We start from the raw sequence: 24401 nt of genomic DNA, 5'->3' as shown, positions 1-24401 counted from the left end.
ATTTATTTAAAGTATTAAAAACAGTTTCAAGGAAAAATGACGCATACAATGTGAAGCATGCATGATTATCATATGGCAGTTTGAAGCACTTGGACGCGACCGTAGTTTGTTACTATTCAAATGAGAGCCTGAGCACTACTTTCCTGCATCATTGCATCACTGCTTTTTTAACTTCCACCTTTTTCTTAATAAACCACACATTAAAGGAAACTCGGTTTACCAGTAGTTATATACATTTTCGGTATATTTTGCAGCGGAAAGTCGATTCATAAAAAACTTCCTGGCCACGAATACCGATGAATCGATGTCCTTAATACTTGTCAAGGCATGTGTAATGTTCCATCGTGTTCCTTTCAGTTGCTTCACAAGTCTATTGATCTTGGCTCTCTCCACATTTTAGATCCGTGTTCACGTCACCTTACACCAAGCTTGTATTCCTCAACAACAGACTCCAGCGTTTCAAATGCATCCAGAAAGTCATTCTAAAGTGATCAAGAGTTACGAACAGATTTAAAACAAATACCACAACCTCATAAGTAAAGCATTTTAGTGGAGCGAGTAGAGTAGTCTGAGGGTAAAAAGAAAGGGTACTGTGCGAGGATAATAAATGACATATTTACCAGGCTCATGGTCAAAATAATTTATCACTAACAAGTATTCATATGAAGTAGTCAACAAATGCTATAAGTCTGAAAATTCATTCAGAAAAAAAAACGTGCACACCACATCCTCAGCCATTTCTGAAACTAAACCGCTAGTTAAAAACGTTATTTACCCCATGCGACTCAAAACGGTTCTCGAAATATCCAAAAATACGGGAACGTTTACTTTTTCAGCAAGTTCATGGGTTGCTTTTAACCCTGTTGTTACCTTAGAGCAGCCGTGTTTGGTAAACCAGTGAAGGTAAGCACCTGCACCGTACATCGCTCTTGCCTTCCTCATAACGTCCTCTAAAGTCTCCACAATCTTAGTTGAGTTTAAACACAGAGTAAGAGACTGGGAGTCTTTGGGACCAACAGGGTTATACCGGCCTGTGATATATATATATATATATATATATATATGAATATATAAACGTATTATAAACGAAGACGCAGTTAGTACAACGGTATATATATAGTATTTATATAATAAAACCAAATTGTCTTGATACGAGACGTTAGCTGTGGTGTGAAACATTTTGTGAGTGCACGTTTAAGATGCAACAAATGAAGATAATATTACTTTGTACAACACTCATTTCTAAGGAAACTTTGCATGAAATATTCAAATTAGCGGGTGATGCACGCGCTACTTTCTTGTGCAAGCTGATTTTGTGACATGCACAGGACGTGAGAAAGAAATTCTGTTTCTCCAATTCCTTACTCCTGTGTTTTCTTTTGTTTCCATTGAGAAAAGACATGAAAGCGCTGAGAAAGTATTCACTCGACTTGTTAACACCTGAAGTATTGAGAAAAAAAAGCGACTCCCTTAATCTTTAAAAATTTTCCTTGTGATTGGAGAAGCGAAAAAAGTTACTTTGAAAATAAAGGTTACTCACTAATCCAGAAATCAATAGGAAATGGGTTCCAATCCACAAATCCCAGCGAGGTTTTCAGTTTATCTTCAATCTTTGGCCAAACCTCTGTAAAAGAACCATCATGGTCCCCGCGAGCCACAAGCAATGAGGCTAAGGTTGAGAACTGCAGACCGTTTCGATCATATCTTCGAATTGAGTGAATAAGTGACTGAGTAAGGCTCTGCCAAGAAACTTTCGACTTGGCGATGTGATGTACTGTGGCAAACTTCTTTGATGGCTCTGCACAAATTGATCGGAACATTTCCCATGGCTCATTTCCACTTGGTACATCAACTGCTGGTGGAGAATTTTCAGTCTGACGACTATCACCACTCTCGAAAGTTCTCTTCTCGAGAGGGTTTACGATTCCTCTGTAGCGCAAAAGCGCTGAAGCAGTAGATCTGGGTTGTCTTGACATGTCTGTTAAGCTGTCAGTGTCGCTTGAATACGAATATGAACTAAAAATGGAGTCGTTAGACGACATGGATGATGCGGAACCAGGACTACTGCCAAAGACGGCTCTGTGGCGAATGACTTCAGATTCGTCTTGAGATTCATTAAGGGAAAACGAAAGCTGTTTTGTTATGGTGTCCATTTTATACGATGTTTCTGTACCTTTGTAAAATATTTCGTTTCTTTTTTTGCTGCCGATCGTTTCCTTCGCTCCCCTCTCCTTAAGCTTTCCTTTTAAACGCTTGGGTTTGCTTCCCAAAGGTTGAAGCACTCCAGCAAGGCTCATAGAAATGTATTGGTTCATGTCTTTGAGAGAGATGGAGCCCGATGGGTTTTGTCGTGTTAACAGTCCACTGTGTGCTGCCATATGATGAAGAATGTCATCATTGCTAAACAATAGAACTGCATCAGCATGACTGAAAAGTGAGGGGAAAGACAAGGAAAGTTATCACCTGAATAGGTAGTTCATTTACCATAGATAAAACGCTTTGCTGTAAGAGTAGTTTACGGGCTTTCCACAATATAAAAAGAATCCCTTCTTTCCAACCATCTCCCTTTCCAAGAGACATACAAAAGTCTTTCCCAACAATCATAAATTAAAGCATAATCTTTCTTATGTGCTTCAGAAATTGCAGGCTGGTCCATTTGAAGTATGAACATTAACTGGAAGGCAGATCCATTATCAAAACCATGATCTGCACTTAAGTGAGAAATCAAGCCAGTCAAGTAAGGAAGACTAAACTACTTCTCATACATCGAGGGTACAGATAGTAATTGATTGTCCCACATACAACCCTTTTAAATATTTATCAATCATTGATCTTGCCTCATCTGACATATGGTTTGGCGGCTTGGGGTCAAGCTGCCAAAACCCATTTAAAAAAAATCCTCGTGCTTCAAAAACGAGCCCTTCGTTTGATGTACTTTTCTGAACCTAGAGCCCATGCTGTGCCTTTATTTATTTCCTCGAAAATTCTACCCCTACAAATGTTATATGCTGAAAAAGTATCTTCTATAATGTTTGACGTTTCCTGCATGAATGCTCCATCTAACATCTGTGATTTCTTCACTAAAGCTAATTCAAAGCACAGGCATGAGACCAGGTTTTCTTCGTCTGGAAATTATTATGTTCAAACTTCAAGACTGAATCTAAATCAAGATTCTTTTTCCAGGTTTGGAGCTAAACTTTGGAACGCAATTCCTAACGAATTTCGTCAACTCTCCAAAGGAGCTTTTAAGAAAAATTTTCATGACTTTTTGCTCTCGATGATGGAAGCAGAGGACGATTATGTTGAAGTGCCCATTCTCCTGCAAAAAATGGCAAATTCTGCATCCTCGACTCAATGTATATAATTGATAGTTCTGTTAGTAGTAAATTTGATTGTAATATCATTCTATAAGACTATATATTTTGTAACTTTAGCTTGTTTTTTTGTTTTTTTTTTTCAGTAGTTCTTATTTATCCAGATAGTTTATTTAGTTACTTTACAATTATTATATTATCTGTTATGACTGCTGTAACCTTTCCTCTCCGCCTGCCTCGTCTAGCTTTTGCTATTTGCGGGTGGAGATGGCAAAATGATTTGCATGAAATAAAGTATAGTGTGTGTTAGAAGGATTGTGTGTTGTAGGAAAGAATAAAGTATTGCAAAAATAGTGTTTGAGCTGGCCAATATTACTTACCATTGTAATGTAGACAAACTGAGAAGAGAGTTGTAATGTTGGAGAGGACTGTCACCTGCTGAGTGGGGCAATACAGAAACAGACATGACATGAGCCAGAGGGTATGCATCCCTTAAAGTTTCGATCAAGTGAGAACCCAGACCAGACCCAGTGCCACCAGTGAGACTATGAACCACCATAGTGCCTGAAAGAAAAATGCCAATTTTAATATCACTTTCAATTGGTATTAAAGATTAAGAACTTTTCCAACAAATGATCACAGCCTCTTTTTTTAGCATAGGAGAGTGAACAAATGCTGAAAAACTGTAAAGTTCATAACAAGGAAGTATGGCCAGCAAAAAGCTAATCCAAACCTTCCCCTTACTTTCCTTTATTAACAATATTCACAGTATTGAAAACCAAAAAAGAAAGAAACAAAAAAAAACACATGAAAACAGAGGGTTGTAATCTTCATTCCTGAGCCCTTTCAGTAGTTCCATACCTTATTTATGCTGTAATCACTCAAATTTACAGATTCAATATACTTTTACTTTCAGGTATAGTGTAATTGAGGTCCCCTTTTTGACACAGTTGTGAATTTTTATCAGAACTTCAGATAATTATTTCCCATGCTAAACTCAAACCCTGTAAACAATACATTGTGGTCACTTTATGGTGTTCATGATGCATGATCAGCCTAAAAAAATGACACTTCTCCCCTTCCTAAAGCATCTCCGTTAATGGGCAACCAACCCATTTTGTTTAAGTTTATGTAAAGTACATGAGTCAATCTGTGAAAAAGAGTAACTTTGGGTTTAGAAGGTCCAGGTCCAGGTCCAGGTCCAAGCCCTGACTGAGTCATTATGCTGAGTCATTATGTTGTATTCTTGGATATATATATATATATATATATATATATATATATATATTTTATTAGACATTTTGGTGTGTAGTATCATTGAGTACTTTAACCAGCCTGTGGAGCAAGTCAAAATGCAGACAATGAGTAAAACTACTTGGCAATATTAAGCACCAAGACACCCAATAAGTTATTTATTATTCAACTGCTTTATTTTATATCCCTTTCCTATACTGCAGGAAAGGTGAAGCAAATCGAAAAACAGATTTTATTGACAGGTATTATGTAATGCTCTCATTGCACTGTTCCAATGCAGAGTAAGTTTAGTTGCCAACAGAAAGTTTTCAGGGGTGTAAACTGCTTTATCTCACTGAATCAGAAAATGGTTCATGGTTACCTGCATAATTATCACATCTTTCTACTTCTTTCCTCACAATTTCCATAGCCCTGTGTAACAATGAAGTGTCTTCAGTTTCCCCACTGAGACCATGGTACCCTAATGCCCAGTTATTTCCTCGTCCTCTCAGTCCACTGATCATGTTTCCTTCCCTGTACAATTTACTGGATCTTGAATCTTCACGGTAGTTATGTCCAATGACCTTAGACTCACTGTCCACACAGACACACCTCAGCTTCCCATCCCTGTGGCTCAGAGGGTGAGCGTCACTCTTGTCAATCAAACGCATAAGTTCGTGACCGACTTGATTTCCACATTGGCCAACTAGAAGCACGATCGATGACATGGAGAAAGGCAGGTTACAGCTTATACCATGTTTTCATCAACTTATCGCAGTCTTCATCACAATTAACATGCCTCAAACAGACTAGAACTACAATTTTCAGCACTATTCAACGAACTACTTTGAGAGTTGCTTGGGCAACTTTCTAATTGAAAAATAGCCTGTTGAATTTTTATGTTCATCTCATTACGTTTGGATTCATTTCATTTCTTCAATTCACCGGATCAACGCTTCTCCCATCGTATGTTAGCTGTGAGGGGTAGCTCGATCATTCACGCAGGCGTATACTACGATCTTTCTTGGCAGCGGTTTATCTTTTAAGCCAAAACAAGATTCTGCGAACTCATCTTTTGTAAGGCTGTTCCCTAGTTTTCTTATTTCTTTCGCCCTCTCCGTTGAAAGAGAACGGTGCTATGGCAGAACAAAACCCTCATTTTAATAGAATTTTAGATCAAATCAGAGACAAATTACGTGCTGAAAACATAAAGCTGTGGCTTCCACCTTACACTGTCTCAAACGACCTTCCAGGAATCTACCCGGAGGTAAATATCTTAGTGAAAGTCCGATATTACAGACTACGCTTGACGCGTTTTAGCTTTAAATCAGTTCATCTTTATTATCACTGGATTGATATCTCATGTGGTAGCGTATTTCAGTTTGCAAAAATATGTTAGAAACAGATGACCTATGGGGAAGAATGAATTGTACATTGTGGTTCAGTTTTAATTAAATTAGTTTTGGCTTGAATATTTCTTTATCTTGCATTCAAACTCATCATGGCGCATCATCATTTACCAAAAATAAAAGAAGACGAGAAAAAAGGGACATATTTGAACCAATGAATGCGTGCTTGAAGTAGAGGGCATACTTTCTAAACCAATCATATTCTCTGTTAAATTTAGTGGGCCACACAGAGAAATACAGCCTGCTAAATTGACCAATCATAGTTCATGTACTTACTGAGGAATTAAATTAAAGATCATATTATCTACTGGATAGCAGAATATGGATTGCTTAATGCAATACCTGCCATTCATGTAGTGTCTTTAATTATCCCATTCCCCTTGGGCAACTGGGGTAAATTTGGTTTTCAGGTGACAGAGTATCTCTTATTTGTAATATAAATTGATGATAAGCTGACACTTTGAAAAAGCTTACCATCTCTGTTTTAAAAAAAAAAAATTACCATCTCTACTATTTCTATCTAAAAACTTTGGAAAAATTGTTTTCTTTTCTTTTATAGGAATTAATAAACCAGTATTCTGAAGCTCTAAATGAATCTGCAGAAGAAATTTTTGAAGCACTAGAACAGTTAAGAATTCGTGCTGTGACAAAGCTTCAGACAGAGCAAAGGTTTGCTAAATCAGGAATTGCAACCATCAAGGTTCACTTTACTGGCAGTATTCCTCAAGGGATAAACAACAGATTGCAAATACAAACTGGTTTACATGTTACAGGGGAAGATTTTAGAAGAAGGTATATGTGTTTTTAATTTACAAATTTCATTACGTGTTACAAGCAAATCTGGGTTTAAGTTGATTCCAATACTCAATTAATTAATACATGTTTTTGATATGTTATTTTTCCTTTCAGCTTGAAAAAAGAAACTGGTCTGGATGCTGAAAAAATGAAACTTTTATGTAAAGGACATGTTATATGTGATGGTGTGTTGAAACAAAAGTATAGCTCATAATTACTGAGCACAGTATGATTTAAACTTGCTGCTTGTTTTTGGATTGTAGAGTTACATGAGTTAATTCCGATTTTCTAGGAACCTCCTGAGCTAGACAGGTCTTTCATTAGAGTGCCAAATATTTAATACAGGAAATTATGGATCGAGAGTATTTCCAGGAGGTCACCTTCTGCTTCAAAAAGAAGTTTCCAATTAGTGCAGGAAATTATTATGTATTTTTTTTTTCATTAGCCAAGGATAGACTTATAAGCAAGAAGTTTGATCTACTCTTTTTACTAACCCTAATTGTACTTTTGACAATAACTGGAAACAATTATATACTATATTTACTATACTTGTCTAGGTCACTTAATATTTAGAAATGTGCAATCACTAGTGAGATTTCAGATTGGGTATCATTACTGGATGCCTGAGTTGATGTCAAATGCACAAAATCATGTCACTTACCATTTATGCAGTTGCTAATCTGAGAAGGTTGAAATAATGTAATTTTTAATTTTGACAAACAGTTGTTGTTAGTGATCTGGGTCCTCTGCCAGCATCATTGATTTTCTCATGGGTGAGACCTTGACCTTACTCTCATTGACCGTGTTTTACCCACTATCTCTTACAACCTGCAAACTTTAGGCTGAAGAAATGTTAGGGCCTATTTACACGGTACGACTTTGTCGCATGCGACAAGCTTACGACAGGCTTACGACATGAATTGTTTCGTGTAAATCAAACCTACAACTCGCTTACGACTCTTAAGTCATGTCGTAGGCCTGTCGTAAGCTTGTCGCATGCGACAAAGTCGTGCCGTGTAAATAGGCCTTTAGAGGTAACTTGCAAAGGTCTTACTGCTTAGTTATACCCCTTGTGGCTTCTAACCCTTTAACTCTCAGAAATGATTAACATGTAAGTTCTCCCTAAAATATCCATGCGTTATTCAGCAAACAGGTCAGATAGAAGTTGTTGTCTTGATCCAATACTTAATTCTTGTAACTGATATACACAGAAATGTGTAGTAGTTAGAGAGAAGAATTAAAAATCAGAACTTGGGAGTTAAAGGGTTGAAGGAAGCATCTCGGGGATAAACTATGGTGATGTTGGGTACTTGGCTTCTCTCTCAGCAAATAATGACTTCCACCAATGACTTAGGGCTTCTACCCTTTTTAAACAGACAAATCTCTTGAGAGTCAGAATTTGAAGAACAACAGTCAGATCATGGTGCTTCTGTTGTCAAAGTCAAGTGCTGAAATGGAGAATCAGTGGCAAGGGAAGGATGAGGCAAGAGAAAATGTGTCCAGAACTAGACAAGCTGCTGAGGCATTGTCAAATAGACAAGACAGTGAGTAGTTTGATACAATAGTGAAATCTTGAGGACTTAGATTTACCATGTAATGAGAGAGAACTGAAAGCAAGTATACTTTGCAAAATCTTTTGTAAATGAGTTACATTAGTTCCATGTTATCTTCACTTTATCTGTGAAAGAGGCACTATAGATTTAAACTCTGCAAGTTGCTGTGACTTGAAGTAACCCACCATTTGTCTTAATAAGAAGTTAATTACACTGATGGCAAAGCTTCACTGTATTTATTAAATAAATTCAGTTTCTTTCACATTTTGCCAGATCTTAAAGATGACAGGTTTTTCCTGGAGATTAGTGATCAAGAAGGTCGTCCAATTCAGCTGCCTGAAAATGAAAGAAAGGTAACAAAGAGAACTACCTGTATAGTGGATTAACAATGTTGAAAGCTTGTGAACTTTGTGACCATTTTTGAAATTTTTCATCAATGTTTTAGTAATCTGTCACAATTGCAAAAAAATATTTCATTATTGCCGTTATTTTGCAACGTTACTTATTAATTCCTTTTGTTTTTACTGTGCAGGCTTTGGCTCTGGCTCTTACGTTGCACGAAAAAGGACGAAGTGTTCTTAAAAAGAGAAACTACCCTGAGGCTCTTTTATTACTCCTTGAGGCAGAAAAGGAATTCAGGTAATGCAAAGTGTAAATGATTATTTTATAAAAATTTTCAGTAATAGATTACAAAATGTGGTAAGAAAAGTTTAAATTAGTGATTATGTGTGATCTATTACTGAACAGAACCACAAGCACATTGGATCTATTTACTTTGTTTAATTAATTTTAAAAGAATAAAAAAATTGTTTATGGTGACATCATTTATGGGTCTGTCCTCCAGTTAATCATAAGTAAGAACTAATTAAAATGCACAAGTAATTCAGCTCATTGGAAAATGTTTTATAAACACTAAATAATTTTTGAAGCTGGACTTATTTGCTTTGATCATGTTGTGTGATCAAAAATAAAGGTCATGAGAATACATAAAATGATCACCAACTAAAGAAGCTCTTGATTGTTAAACAAATTCTCCTTTACAGCACCTATAGAAAATAGTATGGAAAATAAGCATTTACTTAATTCCATTACAAAAGAATTCTTCTGGGTATAGTTGCATTTATGTATTTTATTTGGGATTGTGGATGATGCTTTTTCATTTGACATTTTCAGTTAGTGGGGAAAGACTGGGATGTGGAAGTTATAACTAAATTCTTTTTAATGCATGTGTTCCACATACAGTCATTGCAGGGCTCAGATTCTTACTGCTGTTGATAATTATGGTATCCTTTGTCTGGACATTGTCTGGTGTTACTTTTGGCTCAAGAGTATTGTCGATCTACCTAATGCAGGTAAGAGATTGATCAGAAATAAAATTGCTTTTTAACAGACACTGCATGACAGTTCTACCACTATACAACTTGAACTAATTTAATTACACTGCACTACTCTTACAACCGTAGTGTAGTATTTTGTGTACCACTATTACAGTTTGTATAAGCCTACTAGCATTTTTCTATCACTAATGATGCAATCTGATTGGTTATGCTACTTGCTATCTATTGTGTGATATTTGGTAAGTGTGAGGTTGTAAACAAACTAAAAGAAAAAACATACAGGTAAGCTTGTTTTGTTGCTAAGTACTACTGTCACCACAAAGTAACTATATACCTCTTGCTGATACTAACTGAGTGTAGGTCTGTACTGTTGATTACGGAAAAATATTTTTCAACTCAAATTTATGGCCAAAGCACAACGCACACAGGCCATAAATCTAAGTGGAAAAAAATGAGGTAAAAATTGAATTCAATTGACAATTTATATAGCACATATTGCCAGCCTCCAAGTGCTTTACAATATAAGAAGAGAGAGAAACAAATATTTCTAATTAAGTACATAAAGTACATAAAGTGCTTGAAAATCTCAATTGGCAGCAGTCAGACTAGTTGGCTATTTACACAGCACAGCTAAAGAGTTGAACTCGGGGGGACTGAGAGCAAATTCAGTGAGCAGTAGGGTGAGGGACTTGAACCTGGGCCCACCAGATTACAAATCCAGTACCCTGACCACTTGGCCACACTACCTCCTCCTAGTTACAGTTACAGTAAAGAGCAAGAAAACAAGTCTTTAAAATGCAAGGAGAAGATTTCAATACAAACGAACTTTTTAATTCAGTGGGCCATAACAGTAAAATATGGCCACTAAATTGACCAATAATAGCACACATACTAACTGAGCAATATGATAAAACTAGTGACAATGAAGTACTCTTACCGAATTAAGGATTGATTAGTTGAAAAAATTTTAAGTAAATTTAGCCCTTAAGACTTTCCTAACAATATGTCTTTCATTTTGCTCAGCAAATTAGATTCTTGCAAGGGATTTCATTACTTTAACATCAGTTGTAGTCACAGCTCTGTGATCATAACTTAGATATTCTAAATAACAATGTAAGGCATCTGTGAAAATTGTGTTCCATGGTCTACCATTGAACAATTAACTGTTTTCCTGTAAAATGATTTTGAGCATTTTAATGAGCAACTTTATCCTCAATATTTTGTTCCAGAGGAAAAATTGAAGAAGTGCAAGGAATGTTTTGAAAGAAGCTATGGCCAAAACCTTGAGAGGCTGACTGTTGTTAGGGTAATTGTAAACTGGATCATAGTAGATAACAGTAATTTTTCTTTTAAATATGTAGCTAGTAACAACATCCCTCTAGTTTTGAATAGGGACCCTCCCTTGAGGTACCTAAAGTAAATAAGTGCTCCTGGCAGTAAATTGAATTATTACAATATATACTGTTATGACTATAACAGAAAAACTACAGCAGCAATAACAAAAAACCTGCTTCTATATCCAGGGAAAACTCTTTTTGGGTCATGTTCTTACACTTGACATCAAGCCTTAATTTCTTCTTCAGATAGTTTGTAAACTACTGATTCTCTCCTTTTATTTCTGAGACTTTGGGGGAACCCTGCTAGAAGTATATTAAGTGTTTTAACAATAGAGGGTCAAAAAATGAATGCACTGTGCCGTGTTTGAACAACTCTCCTTAGGGCAAAGACTCTTGTTTTTTGCAGGGCATTTTCCTCCCCTGACTATGTTCTGGGAGAGTATCAAAGTCACTAAGAACCAAAGAATGAAAGCCTTACCCCCTGTAAATAAAATTCCTCTTGGAGCCAAGACTCTTTTTCCCTTTTTTTTTTGGGGGGGGGGGGGGGGGGGAGGGATCAATTAATTCACAACTTTCCCCACTAGCTTCTAAAACATTTCCTAGTAAATTATTTAGAGAATTTAGTTTTATCTCATCTTGAGGTTAAATTATCGATTTGATATACCGGTATTGCGGTGTTTATTCTCATCCTCTGTTCACTTGACATTGAATAATGATGTCATAAGGAGATAACAAGTAATAATCACATCTGAGTCACAAATGTATGTGTAATCACTCCCACGAACAGGGTAGTAGTGGTGGTGAATTGGCCCTTTTTGTGCGCCTGTATGTGCTGGAGGCTGTTTGTGCATATCATAAAGGAGATATTTTCGGTACAGCAAAATGTTTGGATAAGGTACAGTTTGTCATTTGTAATCTGTGTTACCTCCATCCTCGTCCATTGTTCTTGTGTTATTCCGCCTTTTAGATGTTTGTGCCCTTTAGAAAACTAAAGTGTTCGATGGGAGGTAACATTCCTTTAACCAAGCTTAATCAACATGTGTATCTCTTGTCGCGTTGTCAATCTCTGCCCCACGTCAATGGCCTAAAGCAGGGTTAGATCTCGAAATTTCAGGTGGATAGTGCAGTTGTTTATAATAAAGTTTAGGGTAAATACATAGTAACGAGAATTATTCGTGCGAGCGCTCAACAAAGAGTGAAAAAGAAACCGCATTTCTGACCATAAAAATTAACTGTGTCTGTTGTCATCTCCTATGTTGCAGGCGGAAGATTTACAAAGTAAGCTGCACATCAACAAAGATCAATTAAACCAGAGTAAGTTGTTAAGCAACATGAAAGCTTTTTTACTTAGTTTTACCTTTTATCTCAAGTAACTAACGTGCAAACAATCTAGGTATGGTTTTTAGTCAGGTCCATACTAGACACCTGAAAACGCTTCTTTTGTTGAAAGAACTTGAAAAAGAATTGTACCCCGATCAATGATAACAAGTTACCGTATTTCCTCACATAAGTGCCCAGGCACTTACTCAAAATTCAAAATTTTGGCAAAGAGGAGGGGCGCTTATAGGAAGGAGGGCGCCTTTTAAGAAATTATTAACATGTACTGATTCCGTTGTAGTTGATGCTTTAAAATTTTTGGATCAAATGAAAACAGATATATGTTTTCCTTGTATCCCTACTTTTTAAGAAAGTGAGGGTGGAGGGGGGGGGGCGGCACACTTCTTCGAGGGAGCCCTTGTTTGATTTTCTTGCCATGGGGGTTGGCGCTTATTCGGGGGAGGGCGCTTATTAGAGCGTAAACGCTTATGCGAGGACAAACAACACCTTATGAAAGCCTTTTTTCTGTCTGCAGTGTTGATGATGGGTTTTACAGAATCTGAAGCTCGTCTCGGTTTAAGAGCTTGCCAAGGGGACACCACCCTGGCTATTGATTATATCACAACGAAGAGACAGGTAAGTTCTCTTTCCGTACAGAAGAGTATGACTTGACTTGAACCCCATTAAACCCACTAAAACGGTACAAGGTATTTGGTATTTAGAGATATCCCGCGGGGTAAGTTACAGTGACGGGAACAGGACCCAACTTTGAGTTGATAGGAAATTCGAGTTAAGCTCATTGCACAGTTGTTCCGAGAAAGGTTGTCATGCTCAGAAGGAGAGGTCTACCAGGTCTAAGTTTAAAGCTTTGTCAAAGAGTAGTAAGTCAAGGTCACTGATTTTGCCTTTTACCAAAAAAATTGAACGTCAAACCTTGCTCTTAGGTAGGGTATTCTAACACAATTTTGGCTTCTGGGCGGGGGCAGGAATTTGAACGAAACAATCCCCAAAAGTTAAAATTCCCGGGGATGTTGCTGGTGGGAATGTTAAAGCTTCGAATCGTTTGACGCATAACCCCCGAGAATTCTTTCAATGGTGCCAGACAGCTTACTAGCACTTATCGATGCAGCTGGGTGGAGAGAGGCGCTGTGAGATTTTTGTGTATCTTTTGGATACGAAAACCAGCTAGATAGTTTCTAGGCCACTGCGCGTCAGCTGATAAAGAATCTTTTGAAAGACCCAAAATTATCTCACCTTTCTGTTGAGTAAGAATATAACGCTTTTTTGCCTGGGACCTTTTAACAGGAGAAAAAAGAAAGAAGGAAGAAAGAGGTCGAAGAGAGAAAGAAAAAACGACTGGAAAGAAAATTAGGGAAGACTGGAACAGGAGAATGGTAAGAGACACAACACGGCGGAAACTGTCAACGTAAGCTCGAGGGGGTGGGGTAGGATGGGAGGATGTGAATAATGATCTTGTGACTGGGTGAGTTACAATTTGAGCAAATTACGGGCGCGAACTACGAGCCTTCTAAGTAGGGGGTGGGGGGGTGGGTAGACGCTGCGGGTTTTGCGACGAGAAAATCTAACTGAGATCTTCAAGTTTTTCCTTTGCAATTTGTTTGAATCATTTATGCCTATAGGTATCCTTTTTTTGTATCCTTTTTTTTCTTCGTGCATTATCCAAGGTGGTTTCTGCCTTACCGAACTAAAAAGTTTTCTCGTTAAAAATGATTTTTCGCGTCACTTAGACATAAAATCATGGATAATCTTTGAAAAAGGTGTTTCAAAGTAACAGTTTACTCCTGAGGAGATCAGAATTTGAAATTTCGAACAACATTCAACGATAGTTTGCAGCCAACCCTGCGATGAATCTCTCAAAGCTCAGTGGTAGAGCATACGAAGTACTAATCGGAAGGTCGTAGGTTCGAATAGGGTGAACTCTGAGTTCTTTTTTCCGAGTTTGCCTGTTTTGTTCACTGAATAACATCATCTTTCACTTACATAACCAGGCCTCAACTTTACCATCTTCATTCACATCACCATTTACATCTTCATTCACATCACCATTTACATCTTCATTTCATAAAAGCATCACATTCGACATTCCTGTCCAGCAGTATGCAAGAAGCTTTTCACCATAGACCCAGTTAAACAGCCAAGCCTGTCACGAGTCTCCGATAGCACAGTGGCAGAGCATGCGCAGAACTAATCAGAAGGTCATAGGTTCGACTCCTGTTGGGAGCACTCGGATCTTTTTTCTGCGGAAATCCTGTGTCATTCACTAAGTAACATCTTTTAATATTTTTTCTGTTTGTACAGGGTCAATGTAGATTCTTATAAATTCCTTGTGGAGATGGGTTTTTCCAGCTGCATGGCCACGCAGGCCTTGAAACAGGCGAACAATGATATCAATAATGCGCTGCAGGTAAGGCAACCCACGTCCTTTTCAGTAGTAGAGAGTTTTGGCACGACAAGGAAAGATTAGAGGCTAAGTTGTCTCTTAAATTAGGGTTTGAGAACAATATGCGTCGATCGATTCGAAGCTTCAACACCCCCCTTCCTCCCCCAAACCGGGAAACCCACAGGCATTTGACCGTGTTTCGTATCTCACTGGGAGGGAATTTGAACCTTGCCTGGTTGGGGTGGGAAATTAGAATCGCAGCTGTTACGTCTGCCTGGCGGAATACACGTTTTATCTTGTAATATGGGGATATCTAAAGCAAACAGTTCACTTTCGCGAGCAGTTGACTCTGAAGAATAGGTCAACAAGAAAGCCACGGTCCCTGTCTCGCCTTTTACGCAAAAAAGAAACAATCAAATCCGGCACTCGGGTAGGGATTTCGAACACAATTTTGGTCCCCGGGACGGGATTTGAACGAACCAACCTGCAAAAGTTCAAATGTCAAGGGGGATGTTGAAGCTTCAAATTGATCGACGCATTTAGTTCCGTATTAATTTGATGTTGACTAACGGTTATTTCTGATCTGAATGAATATTTACAGGCTCTTCAAGACAATCCAGATTTACTTGATATTCCTGGCAAAAGGTGAGGATATAACAATGCTTTTAATTTCCAAAGCATACAAAACACGTCGATGCCAATTGACCTTATTGATTCGGATTCTGGTCTACCCATTGCGTTAGTGAGTTACTTACTCATTCTCATGATTGTTAAACGAATTCTCCCAATCATCACCCGAGGAAATGTATAGAGAACAGTAGGGAGAATGTGCATAATGATGTTAAGTTGGAAAGTCTTAAGCGATAAATAGCCGCTTTCGTGGTGTAGCCAAACTTTCGAGCGAACCGTGTGCGCTGCCGCTATAATGTTATGAAACAGCACAAGGTACTTCACTAACTCACTAACTGTTCGTCAGGTCCAGATCATCCTTCAGTGAATCTGATCTCTCTGATGAACAAGTTGCTCAGGTGAGTGGATTATCATTCAATCATTGTTTATCGATAAAAAAAAATGATTGACTCAAATATTGCCTTTACAATGAGCGGCAATGATTAACTTCACACTGTCTACTTAAAGCCGTTTGACACCTACATTGGGATATCGGTGCTAACTGTAAACAAGAGAGTTTTCTACAGGGGCAATTTTTCTACAGGGCTCTTTTAAGGATTGTCTAGGAATAGAAAGTAAAATCAGCGTTCATTTTCGCCGTTTTCTACCAGTTGCTGTAGACGTCATTCCTGAACTCGTAAACTGCCTTGAATAGAAGAAACCAAATAGCAACGAAAATGACTTAGGGTGGAAAAGATGAAACCTTTAACCCCTAAAAATGACTCGCATCTAATTTCTCCCTAAATTACCGCCCCTAAATCACATTAAGGTCACGCCGAAAATGAAGGTAGTGATCACTAACTTGAAAAGTTCTTCATTGTTAAACGAATTCTCCTTGTCAACACCGAAGGAAATTTATAGAGAACAGTATGGAGAATATGCAAACTAATATTAGGGTGTACAGAGTTAACGAGGGTTGAAAATGACGAACTCGAACATCAAGCCCGAATTTTTCAAAATGTGAAAATAATAACGTAGCGATCTTAAAGGCCATAATGAAACCTTTGCGCCCTTGTACAACGACCTTCCAATCTGATTAAATCATTCAAATCTCTGATATTTTTTCTCGTTTTCTAGGTCTTGTCCATGGGTTTCCCAGTCGAGTCTAGTAAGGAAGCCCTAAAGCGTTGTCTTGGTGATGTTCAGCAAGCTATAAATATGTTGCTGTCGACCGAAGGAGTTCTTCCTTCCTTATCACTACAGGCTGTTCAAGGTACTACTCATTAAAAAACATTTGCATTGGCTGATATTTCAAGGAGCAGATGCTATTTAACTGAGTTTTAACCGTCTAGTGTAAGAACTTGCCTAAGGAGCTGTCGCATTCAATATCGAATCGCGTACTAAAAAACCAGCCACTTACAAGACTGATCACTTACTTTTTATTGACTGTCTTAGCTTTATAAATTTGTCGGGCACAGTTGCGTAAATCGATAAGAAATCGCCCCTAACTATTGCTCCTCGTCAATTAGTTTGTATCAATGTTTAATTCTCTACAAATAATTAGTCTGTCTCTAGATCAAGGGTGGAGGTAAAGAGTCACTTAGCTACTCAGGCATAGATGTCAGAAATGAACGACATTATTTTTAAAATTAAGGAATCATCAAGATCGAGCCGGTTTGCTTTCTGCGCCATTGCGCATAACCTTGGAGGTAATTTACCTGAATCAGCCATTGCAAGACATATCGTTCGTCCAGTCGAATTCTTTCAGGAAATATCTTCTACGCACCCTAACTTAAAGAGTACAGGGGAAGAAAAACTCAGGCTTCAAGAGTAGCGCTCAGAGGTTACGCTTTTTCAGCTTGTGTTTTTATCGTCTTGATGAAAGATGTCATGACGTCATCATATTGAACACCACAAACCACAGGCCGCCAAACATCATACATCAAATTTCACCACAGAAATACTAACCAATCGGCTGAAGTTTTCAAATTGGTCGAGCCGCAGGAACGTACACTAAAATTAGATTTTAAAAAATATCATTGGAAGAGGGGTATGTATGGGGGGTAAGTTCTATTAGTTGATGTTTTCTTGGTTATGTTATGATAAGTCTGGAAGCGTAAATTTACGGATTCTGGAACGGCTTTGGAAGTAGCGAGGAAAAAATGCGATCGCTTGGCGACAGTTTTCCTAAATTTAAAGATAGGGGTAACGTTCCTAAAATTACGAGATTTTTATAGTTTTGGTAAGTAATAAACATTGTTCACGTTCGACCATGAAATGACGGCTAAAGGAAATATGCAAACACATTGAAGACAGTTATCTATTAGTAACACCAATCTAGGTTTTTTAAAAAAGGTTTTAAAGTTGAAACGTTAATGGAAAGTTTGTTCGTGTGATGTAGTGCTAACGAACAGCTTTTTTTGTCATTCATAAGTTGCTAAAAGGAAGGAATGAACTGTTTATCATGAAAACGGAAACAATTGAGGTATCAATATTTTTCAAGTTTATCTTTTCTCTAAAACATCTCTGAAAGGGAACGTGTCCAGCTACCTGGTTCCGTAAATCAAGAGAAGTTTTATTCGATTATGGCTTTAAGAGAAAAGATCTCCACGAATTTGAAGGATACTGAATAGAAGCGATAGACAGGAAGCTATCTTTCTGTTTATTCGAATATGCATTGAACATGCAAACAATTTCATGCAGCCTAGAGTTCGTCTATTGTAACTGATTCTGCTCAAATTTGAACAGACTATTTCTTGTAAGAGATCAGTCACGCTTAGAGCCACTTTCGCAAAAATCGGTTTTCTTTCAACTCCCTTACAGACTCTGAATTTGTTTACTAATCTCGTTTATTACGCAACCCGATCCTCCTCCGCTACCATGGCGCTGTTCAGTATCGCGCTCTGTTTTACGAACCCAACATCTGGAACAGCTACATTTAAAACTTCAGTACTTTTTTCAGCATATCGGGGATGTCCGCCAATGGTCGTTTTAACTTTAATATAAGAAGCGCAAAATTGGGGTAATTAGCGAGTGCGTTTGTTTTAACATATTAAGGTATATGTAAGGTTTTCAATCGTAGAATTAACAACTTTGTTTATGTGACTTTATACAGCTGGTACAACTGGAAATGCAATTATTGCAAAAACGAACGAATGGTTAATAATGTTTTATGTTCATGGACTAAAAAAGGCTTGTTTAGCTATTCTTTTTTTGGAGTACAGATATTCTACCAATATAATTTTTAGTAATTCTGAAATTTTTTATCGGTTCTTTGGGATGTATATGGTCAACGCGAGTGAGTGAGGAGCCTTTACAACGAAAGAATACCTTATGATTTAAAGAAAAATGATAACATGTTTACTTAAAGTAATTATATCAAAGATCCTTCCTGCTTGCGGCAAATGTTTCGCGTCCTTCCTTCGGTTCAAAATTAACTATCTTCACCGCGACGCCTTCGTCATTGCTGATCGTAGCCGTGTCAACTACTTTTGTCTCACAGCTACCAGATAAGAGACACTCACTCTCTGCCGAACGAGGTCTCTGATGTTTAGTTAATAGAGAGAGCGACAGCAAAATTGGAAGCTCTGACGTTCTCAACCACTAGGGGTGGTCTTCTTTTTTTTTTCTTCGCTTCACTCTCGCGACAAAGGTTTTCCTCATTCACCTTGGTGTTTCCAATTTGTGGCAAAAATCCAACTCTCTTATGGAACTCAGACTTTATTCTCTGCCCCATTCGTGTCGCAAATTAAGAACATCCGCTTTATTCGACGACTGAACTAAAAATTTGCTATCTCTTTGTTTACACTTACGAAGCTTTCGGTATTTTAAGAAGTATTTCTTGAAGAATTCCTTAGTTTTTACATTGTCTTTAGGTAATTTTCTTAGGTTTTTTCCCTTTTCTTTATTGTTCCTTTGCTCACAAGTTTACTCTTCTTATGAGCCCAGCTGTTCAACGAGGCTGGTATGGTCTCCGAGCCTCGCCCTGCACCACTCTTTCCTTTATTAAAAATTATGATGTGCTCTCATGATGAAGCATCGTGGCTACTGAGATATTGGTAACCGAACACATAACCAAGATGAATGTTCAATCATGAGACTTTGTCGTCATTAGACGAACTAACAACGCCGGCCCATATGAACAGTACAATGAGGGCTGAACTCTCAGCTCGCTAGCCGGCCTTCAAGGTCTCATCAGTGAACGGAGAACATGAGCTGTTCCGTAAACCAAGCAAGCTTAGTGACCTAACTCAGCTTAAGGTGGTTGTACACTCCACTTCACTGTACACGCTTTATCTTCGGTATCTTTGGCATCAGGCTGCGCCACTGTATAGTTCTCCGTTCTTGAAACTTTCCTCTAACTCAATACTCTGCTAGTTGTTGTGTTTTCCGTAGAAAGCTAAATTTACTTCCTTTTTGGTTAATCGAGAAAAAGAAACTCGACTCTTTTTTGTTGTTTAATTTGCAGGTAAACAGAGTAGTTGTTCTTTATTGCGCAGAGTTAGAAACGTGCGAGTCATTTAGTAAATAGTGCAGTCTAAGACACTATCTGGCATAATTCGGTTTGATTGTTATCCAGACAAGTTTTATCAGAGTTCCTTGAGTATTCTACCTGAATGCTCTTGCAGTACACAATTCTTTTAAGAGCGGCTCGATAGTCTCTGAAGCGGAGAAAATATATCACAGGATTCACTGCAGAATGCGACAGCGCTAGCAACAACAATCCGTCATGTAAGGCTCCGTGAGATGTCTTGGTTACAGTCTGTCTAGCGATGGTCAGGGGAGCGAAGCAGAGAACAAAAACACCGATTACCAGAGCCATAGTCTTAGCCACTTGTTTCTCCAGTGCTTGGCTCTGGTACTGACTTCTTTGAAGTTCGGTTTGACTTCTTCTTTGCCTCCAAACAACGACAAAGATGTGTAAGTAACATGCTGTAACGACAACAGAACAAGTCACAGTTGCCGTTGTTGAAAAAATCGTAATGAAAACATTGTCGTCGAATGCAGCAACGGCGCCATACATCAACGAACACGTCCAGGTAATGGCAAGAACGATTCGAATGCGCCGTGTTGTGATGTAAAATTTGTGCCTCAAAGGCCTAGAAATCACAACAAAACGCTCAATACTCACCCAGCTTAAGATGAGCAGAGAGGCGCTTGAGGACAAAGAGAGAATGACCCTGCGAGAATACAGAACCCCCTGAGATACGCAAATTCCGTGTGTCTTTTGGACTGTCCACACAGAGTTAAGCGGCAGAGCAGCAGCGCAAACCAATAGATCTGCAATAGTGAGGTTTATGATAAAAAGATTTGACACTGAATGCAATCTCGATGAAGTGACGAGAATAAGAACGTTGAAAAAAGTGCCGAGTATGGTGGTGATTATGTTGGCGATGGTGAGAAACACTCCAGTGGTAAAATGGTAGCTGCAGCCTCGGTCAGACATAACAGAATAGTTACCATCCATTTTTGATCTCGCTTTTCTTCTTTACAAGGTAATCCTCGATCAAACGATTCAAATCTTTTGCCTCCCAAACCAGCATTGAGATGTTAATGAACCATTTGAGTTTTAATTTAAATAGGTGTTAGCAAGTCGCTTCGTAGTTATTGTCGCAAAAAGCAAACAAAAGGTCTTTATTGAAGGAAGTTTTTTTATCCATTAACAAGACAATACCTTCTGTGGATTTTTACTCGCTGCCTTGAAAAAAGAAGTGTTTGAAAATAAGCAACCCACGGTTAAACAAGTACCGGAAGGAAAAAGCATTTATTGTCAGAACGTAAAGGCATTCATAAAGATTCCCTTTCAAAATAGTGATCATTGTTTGTGCTTGCGAAACTGTCAAGCTTAGGTTTTAATCATAACTTATTGCTTTATTAGGAATAAATTTTTGGGATTTTATTTGCAGTTTGAAAGCTGCACTAGCTTTGTTATACAAAGTATATTTGTATAGACTCTTTTGATAAAAAAAAAGTGTATGTGTATTGAAATTGTATGGAGACTGGGTAATGTTGATTGAGCACATGGGAAGGTGATGGAAAAGGTTCTCGGTGTCCAGCATTGAAATGAATTTCATTCCATTTCCAAAGCGCATCAGGATAATGCAGGGTTATTATCCTGTTTCTATTTCCTTGAATGCTTTGATTTTGATTAAAATTTATTTTTCTCTTAACGAAGGGGACTTGAATGATAAACTGGTCTCTTCCACACACAAAATTTTGTTTAAAAAATTAATCATTTTTGTTCAGATGAACAAATGAAGTCTGCATCACACCCGAAGTGTGAAGCTAGAGCTTATGAAGAAAGTTTAAAGAGGATATAAGAAAAGTTAGTTGGTTGTGTGTTTTTTCCATCGAATACGATCATCTGAATACGGGCCAGTTTTTGTTTTTCTCTGAGAACCTAGAAAGGTGATGAATAATCGTCAAATGATAACCTTTGGAACTTTGCTTGTCCCTCAGTATTCGTAAATGTTCGAGAATTCATTTGTGTAGCACAAACGTCGTCCTTTTTGTGTAGTTCCTATTGATGTGGTTTGCTCTTTGATTCCGAATTTGGGGGGCACTTGCCAAAAATTCATTCAGAAATTGTAAACTGCTCAATGCAAAGTGTTGTAAATTAAATGAGAATAGCTTCCTAGGAGGAGAGTTACTCAAAAAAGCCACAGTAATTTACTTGATGCAGGTGTGGTGATGGTATAGCGCTAGGTGTGCATTATATTAGAGACTCCACCTGATGGATAATATAAACTCCAAAGTAATGCTGAATACATGTTATCTCTGTTAGAAATATTTGTTTTTACTGGAACAAGCGAATAAAGTATACATAAATCTCTTTCGTGGGTGGCGAGCAAAATTGCTACTCTCTCAGATCGAGTTAAGGGCCTCCTGAACCTCGTTTTGAGTGAAAAATATCTTACTTTTACATGTGACGTCGAGAAAGACTGTGGAGAAAACAATTAAGTATGCCATTTATGGGGAGATATACTGCCTCACTGATGATTGGTGCGCAAAAACTGCATTGATTGTCTGAATTGCACAAGTGCTGTGTCCATTTATTGTTTATTTCTCTTAGAATGCTTTTACACCCGCTTTTTTTCTTGAAGAGGGTGGAGGAGGGTTGGAAAATATGTGAGATTCTAATAACAGATCAACATTCTAGAGCTCATGGTCGCGCATAGTAGCGTTCCCTCCGATGATTTTTTTCTCTTTCGTGTTTCAGGCAACGGCTCAGAAAGCGAAGATGAAGAGGACCAAGATCCAGATGTTGAAGAAGCTGTTAATGAATTAGTGCCAGTCCTCGCTACTGAAGATGATGAATCTTATTTGAACATGTCACTGGAGGAAGAAACATCTATTATTGTCGAATACAGGACAATGATTTTATCTTCTGGCTACAATGCAAATTCTGCTTCATTTAAATCCTAATTCCGAATAACTCTCTTAAACCTCTCTTTTGATGTTTTATCCAATCGCGGCCTTTATATTGCTAGGTAGAGTAAACGTGAGATTTAAGTTACATGCTTATCTTCGCTTCGATTATAAAAACTTGTATTTAAGCGTGCTGGCCTGAAACCTACTTTTAACATAATAGTGGAGCTCGCAGAGCGTAGCCCCATAATTGAACCAAATAGTAGTAACCCATCAAGCCGGAAAAATTTGGACTTACGACCCTACGACCGTACAAGATGCTACTTTTAACATGCGTGGTCAACTGTACCGCGGGCACACCAACGCCACGGCTTTGTCCAGTAGTCTAGTGGCCAGTGCATTTAGCTCCGAGTCGGATGACCCGGGTTCTAGTCCTGGCCGGGGCAAGGCGTTATGCCCTTAAGACATGCGGGAAAAAAATGCGAGCTCTGCTTTTAGGCTTGGCTAAATCTATATATTATGGTCGAACTAATTTAACAAAAAAAAAAAATTATTACCGAGCTAAACATTTACCATGTTTCTTATACTATTTACAAACATGACACGATCGAAATTGTCGATCTCAGCTATACAGGACGCGTGTCATGTGTGAACTTCGTGGATCAATATTTGTTCCTGGGAAACCGAGCTCGACATCGATACCAACGATGAGTACTTCGTAAGTCTTTGTTAGGAAGTGGGGGAAATGTATTGGAAAGATAAATTATCCCATTCTAACGTTTTTCGTTGAAGCGTTTCTCTTGCTCCAAGATAGGGACGCTCTTCCTTTCGCTCGCGCGCGTTCCGGTGTCCCAGCGGATTTGGACCCCCCTAGAATTGGACCCCCCGGTCCAAATCCGCTAGCGGATATGGACCCCCCCGGTCCATATCCGCTAGCGGATTTGGACCCCCGGGGTCCATATCCGCTAGCGGATATGGACTCCCCTCCGCGGATTTGGACCCCTTTAACAAAACTGAGTAAAAACATTACCATACATAACTTCCTAATAGAAATAATAAAAATTTAGAAAGTAGGCTTTCAAAGAAAGTTTTTTTTTCAGAAAGTAGGTTTTTATTTTAAAACATTCTCGTAGACGTGATCTTTTTCTCAGCATTGCGTCTCAATTTAAGATTTTCGTTTAATTAACCTGCAGCTGTAAGTCTGTTGTTTACCTCTGGAATGAAAATGAAACGTAAATTTTGAAATCATTTGTTTGCTTGCCAGTTCTCTTGAAAAAGTGTGAAATATAAAATAATAACAACCGTTGAATGCGTGAAAGCTTCAATTATGATTGTTTTTTTTTTTTTGGTTTTGTGAAATACCGATTGCTCGAATCTCGACTTCTAAACTTCCGACAACTTCAACAAAAAGCCTTTAGTCAACGCAATTTCTCGAATTAAGCTTTATTTTCACGAAGGTTCGAAAGAATCGGGAATTCGCTGTTCGTTTTCCTCAACTGATATGCGTTGCTCCGCCTACTTTAATTTTATACGGTTGGACAATTTACTTCTTTATTAAGTTATTCTGTTATGATGTTATTTTAGGCGCACCGTTAAATAAACATTGCGTTGCATTTGTGCTACTTGCTACTTACCTCTTGAATGAAAGTAATTAAGTTAAACTTCAAGTCTTTTTAGCGCTCTTGTCAAGTTAAAAACAGAGTGTTTGGTAGGGTGAATTAACAAAAA

At 38.1% G+C, this 24401-nt stretch overlaps 3 protein-coding genes across 4 annotated transcripts in view; 1 reads left to right on the top strand and 2 right to left on the bottom strand.

Moving 5' to 3' along the window:
- Nucleotides 1-11: 11 nt before the first annotated feature.
- Nucleotides 12-5565, bottom strand: LOC131794947 (tubulin delta chain-like). 2 transcript variants are annotated; one of them, XM_066160365.1, is made up of 5 exons: nucleotides 4930-5565; nucleotides 3695-3878; nucleotides 1541-2427; nucleotides 871-966; nucleotides 12-482 (listed from the first exon to the last, which is right to left on the bottom strand). In XM_066160365.1, the coding sequence occupies exons 1-4, from the start codon at nucleotides 5273-5275 to the stop codon at nucleotides 872-874; spliced, it is 1512 nt and encodes a 503-aa protein (XP_066016462.1). In that variant the 5' UTR covers nucleotides 5276-5565; the 3' UTR covers nucleotides 12-482; nucleotide 871. The 2 variants fall into 2 exon arrangements, with proteins under 2 accessions (XP_066016462.1, XP_058968491.2); XM_059112508.2 differs by having other exon boundaries at nucleotides 15-482; nucleotides 871-1031; nucleotides 4930-5564.
- Nucleotides 5566-5605: 40 nt separating this feature from the next.
- The window catches only part of LOC131794946 (NEDD8 ultimate buster 1), a 19606-nt gene continuing 810 nt past the window's right edge, over nucleotides 5606-24401 (top strand). Inside the window, exons 1-17 of the mRNA XM_059112507.2 lie at nucleotides 5606-5814; nucleotides 6516-6748; nucleotides 6866-6936; nucleotides 8128-8295; nucleotides 8578-8657; nucleotides 8837-8943; nucleotides 9547-9656; nucleotides 10871-10947; nucleotides 11766-11873; nucleotides 12241-12292; nucleotides 12831-12931; nucleotides 13601-13689; nucleotides 14615-14720; nucleotides 15298-15341; nucleotides 15673-15724; nucleotides 16443-16578; nucleotides 22525-24401. The exon at nucleotides 22525-24401 is cut by the window's right edge and continues 810 nt beyond it. Of these exons, the coding sequence (XP_058968490.2) occupies nucleotides 5686-5814; nucleotides 6516-6748; nucleotides 6866-6936; nucleotides 8128-8295; nucleotides 8578-8657; nucleotides 8837-8943; nucleotides 9547-9656; nucleotides 10871-10947; nucleotides 11766-11873; nucleotides 12241-12292; nucleotides 12831-12931; nucleotides 13601-13689; nucleotides 14615-14720; nucleotides 15298-15341; nucleotides 15673-15724; nucleotides 16443-16578; nucleotides 22525-22730 (1869 nt within the window). The 5' untranslated portion in view covers nucleotides 5606-5685 and the 3' untranslated portion in view covers nucleotides 22731-24401. The remainder of the gene's footprint in view (nucleotides 5815-6515; nucleotides 6749-6865; nucleotides 6937-8127; nucleotides 8296-8577; nucleotides 8658-8836; nucleotides 8944-9546; nucleotides 9657-10870; nucleotides 10948-11765; nucleotides 11874-12240; nucleotides 12293-12830; nucleotides 12932-13600; nucleotides 13690-14614; nucleotides 14721-15297; nucleotides 15342-15672; nucleotides 15725-16442; nucleotides 16579-22524) is intronic.
- On the bottom strand, nucleotides 19843-20804 carry LOC136277793 (adenosine receptor A2a-like). The gene has a single exon (XM_066160489.1). It carries the CDS (start codon nucleotides 20770-20772, stop codon nucleotides 19843-19845), a length of 930 nt encoding a protein of 309 aa, XP_066016586.1. The 5' UTR covers nucleotides 20773-20804.

Source organism: Pocillopora verrucosa, chromosome 13, assembly GCF_036669915.1.
Source record: "Pocillopora verrucosa isolate sample1 chromosome 13, ASM3666991v2, whole genome shotgun sequence".
Classification (NCBI taxonomy): Eukaryota; Metazoa; Cnidaria; class Anthozoa; order Scleractinia; family Pocilloporidae; genus Pocillopora; species Pocillopora verrucosa.
The sequence above is the reverse complement of the archived record's forward strand: the minus strand, read 5'-3'. Positions and strand labels throughout refer to the sequence as shown.

Bases quoted from the DNA above. Each gene is read 5' to 3' on its own strand.
- LOC136277793 (XM_066160489.1), bottom strand. From the start codon at position 20,772: ATGGATGGTAACTATTCTGTTATGTCTGACCGAGGCTGCAGCTACCAT.
- LOC131794947 (XM_059112508.2), bottom strand. From the start codon at position 5,275: ATGTCATCGATCGTGCTTCTAGTTGGCCAATGTGGAAATCAAGTCGGT. The intron at 3,879-4,929 runs GTAACCATGAAC...TTTTTCTTTCAG, and splicing joins AAGATGTGATAATTATGCAG to GCACTATGGTGGTTCATAGT. The intron at 1,032-1,540 runs GTGAGTAACCTT...TATATATCACAG, and splicing joins TCCTATTGATTTCTGGATTA to GCCGGTATAACCCTGTTGGT.